Source organism: Phoenix dactylifera, chromosome 4, assembly GCF_051530095.1.
Source record: "Phoenix dactylifera cultivar Ajwa chromosome 4, Ajwa_hap1_PhDact_Kaust_v1.1, whole genome shotgun sequence".
Lineage (NCBI taxonomy): Eukaryota > Viridiplantae > Streptophyta > Magnoliopsida > Arecales > Arecaceae > Phoenix > Phoenix dactylifera.
This window is the reverse complement of record NC_143193.1, coordinates 44,252,615-44,266,067: the sequence shown is the minus strand read 5'-3', so window position 1 is coordinate 44,266,067 and position 13,453 is coordinate 44,252,615. Positions and strand designations below refer to the sequence as shown.

The following is a 13,453-nucleotide window of genomic DNA, read 5'->3' as shown; positions in this document are numbered from 1 at the left end:
CGTCATAGATGCACTTAAGTCAGCCAAGTAGCTCTTGTTTTGAGTATAGCTTTTGTTAATTGATTTAGCTATTTTAAATGTCCAGGCATCTGAATCAGAATGGCTGGAAGTTTCTGAGGAGGATGATGATGATGAGAATGATGATAGTGAAGATGAAGAAAGCAATAGTGGAGATAGTGATGGTACAGATGACGACGACGACGATGACGATGATATGAGGGTAAATTTCCTACACTCATCACTTACCATGCAGATAACGATATTGTTTTCCTGTTCAACTTCATTGTCTTTCTCTTGAAAGGTAAATACATGGCTGAATAGAGAAGAAATCAATTAGCACACGACCTCCTCAAGTCCGGAATATTTGAGTAGGCGACAGGAGGCAATAACTAATTATAGGTCATTCCACATAGATCAAGCAGAATTTGCTTATCTGAAGAACACATCACCCACCTAGGTGCATCAGCGTCCTTCTTGAACTGTCCAACTGGACCTTTTAACAGTTAGAGGATTCACCCTAGCCTTGGCTTGGTCTGGATTGAAATGAAACTGATGGTACTTCTGCAGATACCCTGACCATATTTCTTCAGAACAATGAGGGAAAAAATGGAAAAAGACATTCATCTGATATATTCGACAGCACTTTAAAAATGTTGTTAATGAGTCTGGACATTTTAACTTCATCATATTAAAGCATTGCAAGACCTATGTAGAAGTATGTAAGAATTATAGTTTAAATTGTAAAGTGCTGATTTGTGCTTTGTGTCGATTCTGGCTGCATGTCGTGCATGATGCGGGAGTAGGTTTGCCAAACCGGTATCAGAGGTCGTACCAGTTAGCGACCAGTTTGGTACGGTATGGGCTTGTATCGTACCGTTCCGAGGCGTACCGAAAATAGGGACAGGGAGGGGGAGAGGGAGAGAAGGAGAGAGGAAGAGAGAGAGAGAGAGGGAGGAAGGGGGAGGGTCGAGAGAAACCCTAACCCTGAGGTGGGGGGACAAAGGGGGTGGGCCAACGCAAACCCTAACCCAAGCCCTTGGAACAAGAGAGAAGGAACCTACCAGAGGCGCTCTCGAACCATCGTGGGTGGGAGGGGGTGGGGGGGGGGGGGGTGGTGTTCGCAATTGGTGGGGAGGGGGCGCTCTCTCGAAATCGCGAGCGGAGGGGGTGAGCTCATCATGAGTGGGCGGGGAGGAGGGGAGGGGGTTTAATAAGCATGAACTATGGGATTTAATAAGTGTGAACTGTGCTGTTAGAGGCTGAACCAGGGGTTTTAATAAGTGTGAACCGGATGTTAGAGGCTGAACTGTCTTGAATTTACTGGTTGAACCATGCCGGTCCCCGACTGGTCTAGTTCGGTATGGTTCAGCCATCCTTAATGCAGGTTCGTATCTAAGTATATCTAAGTATAGATGGGCACAATATAGAGATGTATGAGACACCATGTTGGCCATGCATGTTCATATCTAAGTATATCTGTGCATGTTGTTCAAAGAGTTTTTGGTTATTTAGGGATTAAAAGTCTTGCAGGAGAACCTTCTGGTGTCTTGTTTGGTTTCAACACGAGAAAACATTTTCCACTAGCCAAAATTGACCATTTGAGCTAGTTTCTGATTTTGGCAATGAATCAAGCTTGAGTATTCATCTTATGATGAAATTTGAGCTAGCATGACAAGGTAACACCTAACAACGTTTGATACATGTTTGTTTTTAATTTTGTTTGGGAAACTCCATTTCTTTTAGATTAACTAACAGAGTTCTGATAAAACAAGTCTTATATGTCTTTACATCTGTATTAGTTAGACACTTTTTTTTTTGAAAGTGTCAGCAGTTTTGGACATTCGGACATTGCATGGCACGGAATATCAGTTGGAAGTGTTGTTTCAAGTGATGGATCCTTTAAATGAAGTGCCATGTTTTCAACATAAAATTATCACAGTTATTTATCAAGTTTCTAAATGCATCTCCCCTAAAAAAAGGGTATTAAGACACATTTAGTATATATTTATGGGCAAGGCACAGAATCCAACAACTTGCTAGTCTGAAACCTTTGACATAATATTTATGGATGACTAGGCCTAATTCTAATGGTGTGATAGATCTCTTCTTTTGGAATTGTGGCTATGTTGTGCTTGCATGTTAGTATCCCATCGTTAGCACCAGTCATATCCAATAGTCAGACTATTAGCACTAGTGTTCGCCAAACCATCTCTAACTGAATTGAGCCAGAATTGGGATGGTTCCTATAGGTCAGAACCCCTTAGTTCAACCTGGCTTTGAGCGGCGCTGACCAGTTCACTCAGCCCTAACTGACCTGCCTATTAAGACTCCACCCCCCCAATTGGACAACCGTGCTGGATGACTTGTCAAGCTTCGCTTCCGAGACTCTCTGGACTCTCCACCATCTCCTCCAGCTTTGGTACCTGCTCGATTGGTGACCATTGCCTCGTGGCCCTTGATGCCATCTGGCAGCTTAGATCTACAATTGTGGTAGCCACGATCTCCACCACATCCACCATCGTCTCCAATGACAACCACTGGCAGAACCCAAACCCTCATGCCTCCCCCCTCCAGATTCAGGTTTTCACTGTGAAATCCTAGATGGGGAGAACCTGGCATTTGACTGGCACTGACATGTGTATTGTGTGTCAAGACAATACAGTACCATACCATACCAATTTGGTTTATGACTGATGTGGGTCACAATATCAAGACCCTTGTGGATCTCCACCAAGGAAGCATGAATCTCTTCTGTGAATGTCCTACGCATGATTCTTTGTTATGACAGTGAAACTAATAAAAAATGGAGAACCTAGGGATGGAAGAACAAAATAACCAATGTATGCAGAAATGTGGGCACGCTATTATACATATAACTTACGTACATGCAAGCATGCATGTGTACTAATTTAGCACATAGTATCATTGTGTATATAATCCCAGCAGTAACCACAAGGATAAGCACCACCTAATTTTCTCTTATTCGGGCACATTCAACCAACTGTTGTATGCAATTTGCTCCTTAAAATGCACATATTTTAATCAGTTCAAGTTGTTTTACTCTATCACACTTTGTGGATTTATTTAATCTTTGTTATTTTTTATCTTCTTTTTAGAATCAATTTCATTCATTTATTATTTATTTGTTTGTGTGAATGGATGGATAGTCTGGCGGTGGTGGTGAAAGGACTCTAGACATGGGAAATGCTGTTTCTCTGTTAAGGGGAGAGAAAAAGAATATGCGTAGAAAGGAGAAACGCGCAAGGATAGAGCAGATCAGAGTTAGTCTTGGCCTTTCAGATTCTCAAAGAACTCCAATGGTAATTTCTTTTTCTTTCTGTATACTGATTGAAATTTCTTTAACTTCATTAATCGTATACATAACGCACATACTCCAGGCACAGAGATTTTCATTATATGTTCATTTCAAAAAAAATTCTTCAGCAAATTATGTTATTGAAAAGGAATATTTGTCAGACACATTACACGAGCCAATTGTCAACATGTTATGAAGCAGACATGACAAACTTTTAAAATATTCAGCACAATAAATCTGTGGTGGGCTATGTAAGGACATAAGCTCCTAACGCATGTGCCAACTGCCTCAAAACAAACTACTATTATCAAGAACATTACTTGAAAGATTTCTAGAAGTAGCAGCTTTTGCTAGTAGTCTCAAGTCTCAAGCATCTGCATAGGAAGATGATGGCATTGTCATTTGGCTATGTGAAAATTTAAGCGGCTACCAAGCTTGGGTTACTTGGTTTGAAGTCTTTGATTAGGGCAACTTTGAAGTGTTTGAGTAACAATTCTATAGAAGTATATGGAAATCATTTTGCCAGAGGATAATTAGCTGTCAAAATAATTTATATTAGCTATGATGTCGATATGTTAACTGATGACATGTTTGACTCGCAGTCTCCTTATATGCCTTTATGCATTTCTTGGTTTCTGTACTCTTTTTGTACTTGCAGAATAATAATTGCTTTTAGCCTTACTGTGCATTGACATGTACCTCTTGACTCCCAGTCCAATTTTTAGGCATGCACCCCATAGTGCTCTAAACTATATAAAGAACTATGCTAGTTCAATTGATGTAATTCTTTATGGTTTAAACTATTTGGTGGTTCTCTAAATCCATTTGTTTTTTTTTTAAATATGGCTTTATAAAACACTTGTTAAGAGAGTCAATCATTATACGGCTATTTTCTGTTAATATCCATTACTTAGTCACTTTAGATGCCCTATAGGATCTCTAGTTCCTAAATTTTAAGTGTCGCTTTCTTGCCTCCAGTCTTCCATGATCAAACTCGCTCCTACATCAGCTCCCATTTTAGGTTATTAGATTTTTTTTTCTTTCCCAAGGAGTTGACAACAGGTTTAAATATTTAGTTAACTATTATATATTGCAGAAATAAAACAGAGTCTGCTGGTTGATTATAGAAAACAGTTCGTCTCCCTTACCCTCCATTATACTGATGTTCGGCTAATAGGAAAGAAGAGAAATCCCTGTTGCAGGTGTTAACTTGTATAGGATTTGCAGGTGCCTGAGCCAGAAGATCAGCAGCTCAACCTCCTCCAATATATAAACAAGAATTTGAATTTAATTCTTATATAGGACCATGAAGGATGGCTTCCTGAGTTGGATCCATACATTTAGTTGTCCAACTAAGGACTCTAAGATCCATCTCCAACCAGTCTTGCCTCATGCCCTGACCTAGCTGATGTACAAACTCTGATATGGATTGGTAATCCCTTAAATGGATGGGCTAGTTTTCTAAATTTTTGGAATTAAATCCTAGCTTTACCCATTATGTTCTCTAATTGTTCCTCCATAATTGTCCTGAAAAGTCTAAGGTGGGCCATCTGAAAAGGTCCGCCCCCCACCCCCCCCCCCCCCAACACCAAAAAAAAAAAGAAAAAAAATGAAAAACAATGTTCTGGAGCATTAGAAAAAGAAACATCCTTCAAATAGAAATTGCAATCACTGTTGGCCGGCATCTGTAAGTTTCCAGAAGAACTTTGCATGGTTAGATTTAACAGTCTGAGAACCTTTGCCTTGGAATAGATCCATATAATCAGCCTTAAATATGAGAATGAAAATTTGAAAATCTTTTTTAATAGTAATTAGTATAGAAGTATGGTCTAATAGATAATTTTATATATGGAAGAAGTAATGAAGGAAGAGATATTGAGTAATAGAGTACAGAAGGAACAAAGGAAGAAAGAGATAACTAGGAGCGAAGAGGCCATGGTCTGCCCATGGATGCCAAGTTCTGGTGCATTTGTTGGTAAAGATTAGGGCATTCCTTCTAGTCTGATCTAGTGAATGAGATGCCCTAGGAAGCACCTACCCATAGCAATGTGGAATAATTGGGTGTTCCTGTCCCCATGAGTCTGATTTATTTTGTCAAGGTAAATATGTATGGGGAATTTGTGTGTGTGTTTGTCTCTATGTTATGCTTCATGTGTAGTTAGCCTTATTTCACCCTCCACAATGAAATAAAGTTAACCGGGTTAGGTTGCTTTTTGGGTCATTTACCGAATAAGTTTAACATGCCATTTTGGGATCTTGTTTGTCTGGTTAAACTGCTAACCCACCTCGAACCATCACACAACCAGCATCCAAACAGAGCCTGGGTTGTTACTTGCACCTTCATTTTCATTGGTGGTAATTCATTCTGGAATCCATTTCTAATATGTAAGATGTCCCTGTTGGATGTATATTATGCAAAATTTAATGCAAAATTAGCTTACTATATGATGGTGGCTGTTGTTGTTTGGAATACATTCTAGATGAAGAATAGTTGTAATATTAGCCCTAAGGTACGAACATAGAGTTGAAACATTTGTTGTATTGTTTTGGTGGATTCTAGAATTTTTTGCATGAAATGTTCCACAAAACAAGTGCCAGGACTCAAAAGATTTTGAGAACTTTAGAAGTTTGCTATTTAGTCATTTTTTTGAGTGTTGAATGAGAAACATCAGCGATATTCTTGAGGTCTTCTGGCTATATATAATCTATGAAGTTTGATTTTTTTTTCTTTTTCTATTTTGAACTTTTTAATTATATTAGAAAGGGAAAAGAATCATAACTTTAATGATACACTTAATCAAGGCTCGTCATCTCGGTACTAGAACCCGTACCGGTGCAATACTAGTACAGTACGATACAGAGTTTTTTTGGTGTACCGACTCGGTACGCCACCCTTACCAGGTACTGGTGGTACCGGTACCAAACCGATATGGTACGGTATGTCCCGTACTATCTAGTTCGGACTGGTACGGCGTACCTTGCGCTTAATTGTATTGTGGAGCCTTGTGACATTGATATAAGATCTTTCTAGAAGTTGAATTGTTGCTCGGCCGAGTTCTTTTTGCTGTCCAATTAGCTATTTAAAAGGCAGGGTCATCCAATCATCTGTAGGATAAAAGGGACGTTATGTAGCCTTCTGTTTGAATCTATTCTTTCTGCTGGGTTTTCTCAACTTAATTTGTTGGAAGTTCATTGAAGCATGTAAAGATTGACTTGTTTGGAAAAGAGCTGCAATTCTGTTGAAACAATATTCTGATTTTGAACAAAAATCACTTAATTCTTCTTACTACAGATCATGGCAATTTAAGCATGCAAACATCCTCTTATTTTCTTTTCTTAGTCAATCAAGTGGGATAACAATTCTTAATGTTTATACTTTGCTTGCTTGATACTGCAACACAGACCGTCTGTTTTGTATCTGGTGTTCATGCTTTTTTCCCCCTGGACTTGCTCTCTAACCTTTTTTCTCTCACACTTTTACGAAGCCTGGAGAATCTTTGAAGGATTTTTACCGAAGGACAAATATGTATTGGCAAATGGCGGCATATGAGCACACCCAACATACTGGAAAGGTCGGTTTTAAATTATTGTATTCTATCTTCAGATTGTCACGTAATCATGGATGCTCGTAAAAAAACTTTCCTTTGCTTCTTGATACAGAATCTCACACTAGACATTTTTGGAAGAATGCTGCACTTTGGGATTTTAATAGAAAAATCAAAAGTTGTACAACTGAAAGGCAACTTAATGTTTACATGATATCAGAAAAGACAAAAATCTTTTTCTAGTTACAGAGAATATAGTTTAGAGTAATAACAAGGTGAACAGTGTATAGGAAAAGACTGCTTCAATATTTGTTTCTGTGCAGGTCCAAGTCCACATTGGAAACCATTATAAAGTCTTCTTTCACAATTCCATATTAATATTATCTAGTCTCCTCTGTACAATTCTAATAATGAAATTTTAGACCCTCCATATCGTTTTGTTCGCATGCTGTATTATGGATGCCCAGGATTTTTCAGATTGTTTACTTTTATCCTCAATGCTTATCCTGTGCTGCCTTTGTCTTATCTGTTACCATGTCTGTCATTATTTTTCCAGATATCCAGCTTAACATTTGTCTATTGATGTTGTCCAACATTCTAATACATATTACATACTCTAAATGCTGTGTTTAATTTATTTTAATATGTTTTACTTTCCAGTTCTGTTTTTTTGTTGATTTTGACTTTCTAAGGGTGCACATCCACTTAATCCACCCTATTTCTATCAAATTTGATGCATCCCCAATCATCCCACTATCTGTACAATATTGACAATCTTTTTACCTTAGGTCTAACTTCTATGTGTCTCATTGAAGTTGTGCCTTATGCAATATGCTATTCTGACTAAAATTGAAACTTTTAACTTTCTTGTTGAAGCCTTATTAACCATCAATGTATCATTTGCTTATGAGAACTTGACCTGCACCTTGAGGGACCTCTTGCCTTAAACCATATAGAAGTATGAACATATATCTTTTAACCACTGGATGTGACCATTAGACGTCCAAACTCCTTGACTTGAACTAGCTTATCCCTTAAAGAGGTGAATATCTAGGACTTATTCATGTTAAACTATTCCACTCGAGCTCAACTGGCAGGATCTCTCTTTCTAATATGTCATGTCCAAGAGGACTTTAATCCTTTTACCCACATGAACTTCCATGATCTCACTTAAGCTTCGAAATATGCTTGTGACACCATCACTGGTAAATAGTGATTAGCGGACAAAGGAGATAGCTACTTAGAGCCCTAGCCATCAGTTACACATAAGTATTTTAAACCACACTACCATCTTTGTTCACCACCCCAAACCTTTGCTTAGATCAGCTCTCTTCTCCTCCTAGTATTTTCCCATTATTTGCTGATCCTAATAAACTAAAGAGAGGACTTACAATAGCATCCCAAACCATCTAGATGTATTGGTGGGAGCCAAGGTGTACCATGGAGACATTATATCACAAAAACACTCTCCAGGAATCACTTTTTGGTTGATTTACGTTAGCCAGAAGGGGAAGAGTTTACAATCTTTTTAGCATGAAAGAGTTTGATCTCTTGGATTAAGTTTAACTTTAAACAGGAAAGAGTTTGATGAGTGAGTTATAGCTAAATCAAGAACAATCAAGTGTTCATGTTATCGGACTTGATACCAGACCTCTTTAAAGATCTTGCATATTAGGAGTTTGATGAGATAGGCTTGCTCTTTCAATAAATAATGAAAATATTAAATAGTTAACTTGTTTTCTTACATTGACAGCACATGCAATTTAAACTAGATGTCTTCTATCACAAAATGTTATTTTTTTAATATATAAATTTGACAAAATCATACCATTAAGTTCTCTCATTCTATTAGTTACTAGCTCCATGTGCAAATTCACTAGTTGATTATAAAATGCAAAAGTTGTAATTTTCAAATGATAAGGTTGAGACTTGGGACCAAATACTCTCTTTCATATGTAGTGTGAGGTATATACAAGCTCTCTCACTCCTTCACTCCTTGCAAGCTAGGTAGATGGAACAAATCAAAAGAGTAGAATATATCCAGCTTGGACTTTGATTTTTTAAGGAAGCACTTTGAACTGTTGAGCCAGATGGTTTAACCGTTTGAACCAAATTACCCTTGTTGAAAGATTGCTAGGCCAAGTATATATTATCAGAGAAGAGAAAAACAATCCCCTGAATCTTAAACTGATTGCTTCGTTCTCTTGCCTTGTTTATTTCTTTCACTCTCTAGTCCTCCATGACCATGCCGTCACCTCCACTCCTCTCTCTCTCTCTCTCTCTCTCTCTCTCTCTCTCTACCTCTCAGTCTCGAGCATTATCGCAACAAAAGCCCCTCATTAGTGTCCATGCTGGGGAGGAAGAAGCTTAAGGCACAATTCATCATGGATCATCGGTCATTTGTTGCTGGGAATCTTTAAAAGCCCCAAAACCAATTCTTCCTCTCTTTGCAATACCCAGCTACTAGTTTGGATCTCTATCAGCCATGAACAGGTTAGTCCTAGGGTTTCTCAAAGTATTATGCCTTATCAGGAAAGATGTGAGACAGACCTTGCCGATGGTCATCATGGAAAAGGATTTGCTGGGAAGAGGGCACTGCCCAGAGTGGGACTTGCAATTGGGGAAAGGCTATTAGGTTAAAATAATTTGGTCCACTATCAAAGGCTCTCCTTCTTGTAATTAACCTGTGGTCAAACCATTGAACCATGAATCATCTATCATTCAGGTTGGTGTGGGTCAGTGGTTTCAGAATGCTACTCCGTGCTGTTGCATGTTCTTCTGTATTCGTTTTCAAAACATTGAACGAAGTTTTCCCACAAAATTAAAAGATGACACATTTTTCTACTTCATTACGGTTGATGCAGGATTCTTAAATTATATCACTAGAATTCTTATCACTGTGTATCAGCATGCTTCTCCAGTCAGTCATCATTTTATTTTTTAATTCTTCTCAAGCTAGTCAAATTCTTGTCATATACACTAGTTAGCCAAGTTATCATTATTTCAACGTAATTTTTCAAACACCAACTAGATTGTGGCAACTCTGATATCTAATTCTTTGAGATCCCTTTCAGAACTTGAAGTTTTAATTTTTTACATTGCATGATTCTGCAATTACTTAATTCTGTTCTTCTTTGTTCGACTTCATTCACATACTTTTGGAAATGACCTTGTTCTTTCTTAAATCTACCCATTCTCAGTTAAAAAATAAACCTACTATCATCTCTCTTCACCAAATTCTAATTATTGGTGTCGGTAGATATCAGTTATCAAGCAGCATGGCCCGCTGCTTGCTCTACTAGCACGACGACAGGTCCTGTGAGATGCAGAAATGAGGATGAATGGGCTTGGGCTTTCTTTTGGGTCTTTTCTTATTTTTGATTTTTTAAACATGATTTCAGATTAGCTAGAATGTTTTTGATAACATTGTTTTGTTCTTTGACATAGCATCATGCAAGTAAGAAAGTACGTAAGCTGCATGTTGCTGCAGCATGTCTATCAACTGCATGATTAGATGCTGGGATAGCTTATCCTGCAATAAGATATGTTTTCCTGGAGAATATTGGGGAAGCAAGCTAAAGAAGTTTCAGCAACGTGGAAGGGTTATGAACTCTATTATCCCTAAAATTTTGGGATAGGATCAAGGTATGCCATAAAGGCCCAATCCGGACGGTACGTGATGTACTGTACTGCACCATACCGGTTCAGTATCGGTATCTGGTACAGATGGCGTGCCGACATTTGATACGTCCAAAAAAATTTCGTACTGTACTGTACGGACACTGTACTAGTATGGCACCGGTACAGGGTCCGGTATCGAGATGGCGAACTTTGGATAGGATAAATCATATTTTTAACCAAATGAGTAATCCAAAAATATTAGGTTTTGGGAGCATTTTGGTAACCCACAGTGCTCTCCAGTTCCTTTCCCATGTGACTACTTTATTCCAGATTCCCAATTGAGTGGGAATTTGCATATATCCTTATTTTCTTGAATATTTTTTTGTTCTCATTAAATTTGCATGTTTACTCTTAAAGCTTTATTCTAAACTTGCATGTTTGTTTTTGAACTTTAGGAGCTTCGCAAAGATGGCTTCGATCTTGCCGAGTCTCGGTACAAGGAGCTCAAGCCTATACTTGATGAGGTTCATCTTGGTTTCCATTCTGCAAACCACCAGTCTTTTATAATGTCATTGCTTTGAGGAGTGTTGGTTCACTGATATCTTATTATTTTCTGTAGTTGGCCATTCTAGAGGCAGAGCAAAAGGCTGAAGAGGAGCAAGGGGCAGAAACTAGTTCGAGGACGAGGGGCAACAAGAAAAACAAGCAGAAAATTCCACAGAAATAGCCACCATTTGAGAACTCTGATTTCATCTAGATACCTTGTTGGTGTTGCAAGTGATTTTGTATTGAAAGAAGGGAAAGAAGTAGAATGCCAGTTTGTTGGTAATGGAAAAACCATTATGTCCATATTTATCTCCGAACCTCTTATATTTGCCGGCCAGGTTCTACACCCTCTTTATACAACAATCCATGAATTTTTGCACTTGTTAAGATGATTGTCCCCATTTACGGCATTTAGTGCCATGTTTTTTGGTTAATTAACTGAAGATAAAAATTAGTTGTTGTTGTCTATTATCTTAATATATTTAAGTAAAATTATCTAAAATTTCTGTGTCGATAGAGTTTGGGTCCTCTCTAGCTCAGGAAGATCCAATCTCCAATTATAGGCGGTAACTTCTCCAGATCCCTACTCGTCATAATAGGCTGCTTGTTTGTTGCATTGATTCGTTTCTTGTCCTACTATGAGTAATTAAGGGTGTCTGATTACAAAGAGGAATTGGTAGAGAAACTTGTTTTCTTAAAAAATACAAGCTTTTAGGTGTCCTCTTAACAGAAGGTTGATAAATTTGGAAGACTCGCAACTACATCCTTTGCGGAGAAAAATCTTTTTCATGGAAAAGTTCACTCTTTATTCGCCTATTTCTACGTATCTCCTTGCAATTTGGTTGCTTGAAAAACGTCTTAGAAAGCTAAAGATTGGGGGGAAGAAAGAGTTTTCCAGATGTTTAAATGAGGGGAAAATGATTTAATCGTTAAATGATCTTTCCAAATTTGAGTATTTTTTTTTTGTAAAACGTACTCTATTGAAAAGGTTTCTGAACACTTAAAATATCAAAAGTTCATCTTAATTAAGCATAAATGTTAGAATTGAGGTTAATATTTGGTAATAAAATTCTGAGTAATGTGATACTGAATTTTTAGATTGAATAAAACAACGTAGGCTAACTCAAAAAGAGCATTGACACATCGTCTTAGACAATAAGAACATTGCGAACTTTTGCCCAAAAGGCATTTGCTATTGGCCGACTATTCAAAATCACATCGTTTGGTGGGTGCTCTCTCTCACTCACGTCTTCTCTAAGACCCGGTGGGTAAGTATCAGATAAAAGTTGAACTGGTATGAAACTAAAAGTAAAAGTAATAAAGCAGTAGAAAATAAAGAGAAAGAAAACACAAGAGAGCATGAGATATAAATGGCTCTTTTATTCTTTTTTACTTTTCACCTCACGATACAAGACTACATATCATCCATTTATAGGCCAAAGGAGAAAGATCAAAGGCCATAAATATATTAATTCATCATTAATGATGAAATTGAAGGGTTATGAGAAGTTGAATAGTCATAGATGAATTCAGACGAATATCCATCTAGAGATGAAGATGAAAAGTCAAGATTTTATAACACTCCCCCTTGAATATTCATCTCTTAAAAATATGCCTCATTAAAACCTTATTAGAAAAAAAACCCTGTGGGACAAAAATCTTAGTGAAGAAAAAAGAGTACAATATTCTCATTATACGCTTCTCAAACTGTCTCATTAAAAACCTTGCTAGGAAAACCCAATGGGACAAAACCTAGGCGAAGGAAAAAAAAGTACAGTGCGTATAAGCCTCCTCCTCATATGAGCATGTCAACAAATGGCTCTGAGTTGACACATACCAATCTTCTGTACTGGTTTCTTAAATGTTGTTGCAGGAATGCTTTGGTGAATAAGTCTGCTAGATTTTCACTTGAGCGAATCTGCCGAACATCTATTTCACCTTTCTTCTAGAGTTCATGTGTGAAAAAGAATTTTGGTGAGATGTGCTTGGTTCTATCACCTTTAATATATCATCTTTCTATTTGAGCAATACATGCAGTATTATCCTCGTATATTATAGTTGACTTCTCGCTGATTGTTGGAAGATTACATTCTTCATAGATATGTTGAAGCAAAGATCTCAACCATACACATTCTCGACTTGCTTCATGAAGCGCAAGTATTTTGGCATGGTTGGAAGAAGTGGCAGTGATAGTTTGCTTTATAGATCGCCAAGATATAGCAGTACCACCATATGTGAATAAATATCCTGTTTGTGATCGCCCTTTATGTGGGTCAGACAAATATCCAGCATCTGCATATCCAACCAGTTCCGGTTTTGGTTGCTTTGAATATAATAATCCCAAATCAGTTATTCCTCGAAGATAACGAAATATGTGTTTAACACCATTCCAATGTCTCCGTGTTGGTGCTGAACTATATCTTAA

The 13,453-nt window shown here is 37.7% G+C and overlaps 1 protein-coding gene across 3 annotated transcripts in view; it reads left to right on the top strand.

Annotated features, from left to right (window-relative positions):
- Nucleotides 1-11,415, top strand: part of LOC103719647 (Galactose oxidase/kelch repeat superfamily protein) — a 54,412-nt gene extending 42,997 nt beyond the window's left edge. For all 3 annotated transcript variants that reach the window (XM_039133776.3, XM_088720017.2, XM_088720018.1), the window contains 5 exons: nucleotides 86-220; nucleotides 3,168-3,320; nucleotides 6,802-6,888; nucleotides 10,938-11,006; nucleotides 11,102-11,415. In XM_039133776.3, coding sequence (XP_038989704.2) covers nucleotides 86-220; nucleotides 3,168-3,320; nucleotides 6,802-6,888; nucleotides 10,938-11,006; nucleotides 11,102-11,209 — 552 coding nt within the window. In that variant the 3' untranslated portion in view covers nucleotides 11,210-11,415. The remainder of the gene's footprint in view (nucleotides 1-85; nucleotides 221-3,167; nucleotides 3,321-6,801; nucleotides 6,889-10,937; nucleotides 11,007-11,101) is intronic.
- The last annotated feature ends 2,038 nt before the right edge of the window (nucleotides 11,416-13,453 follow it).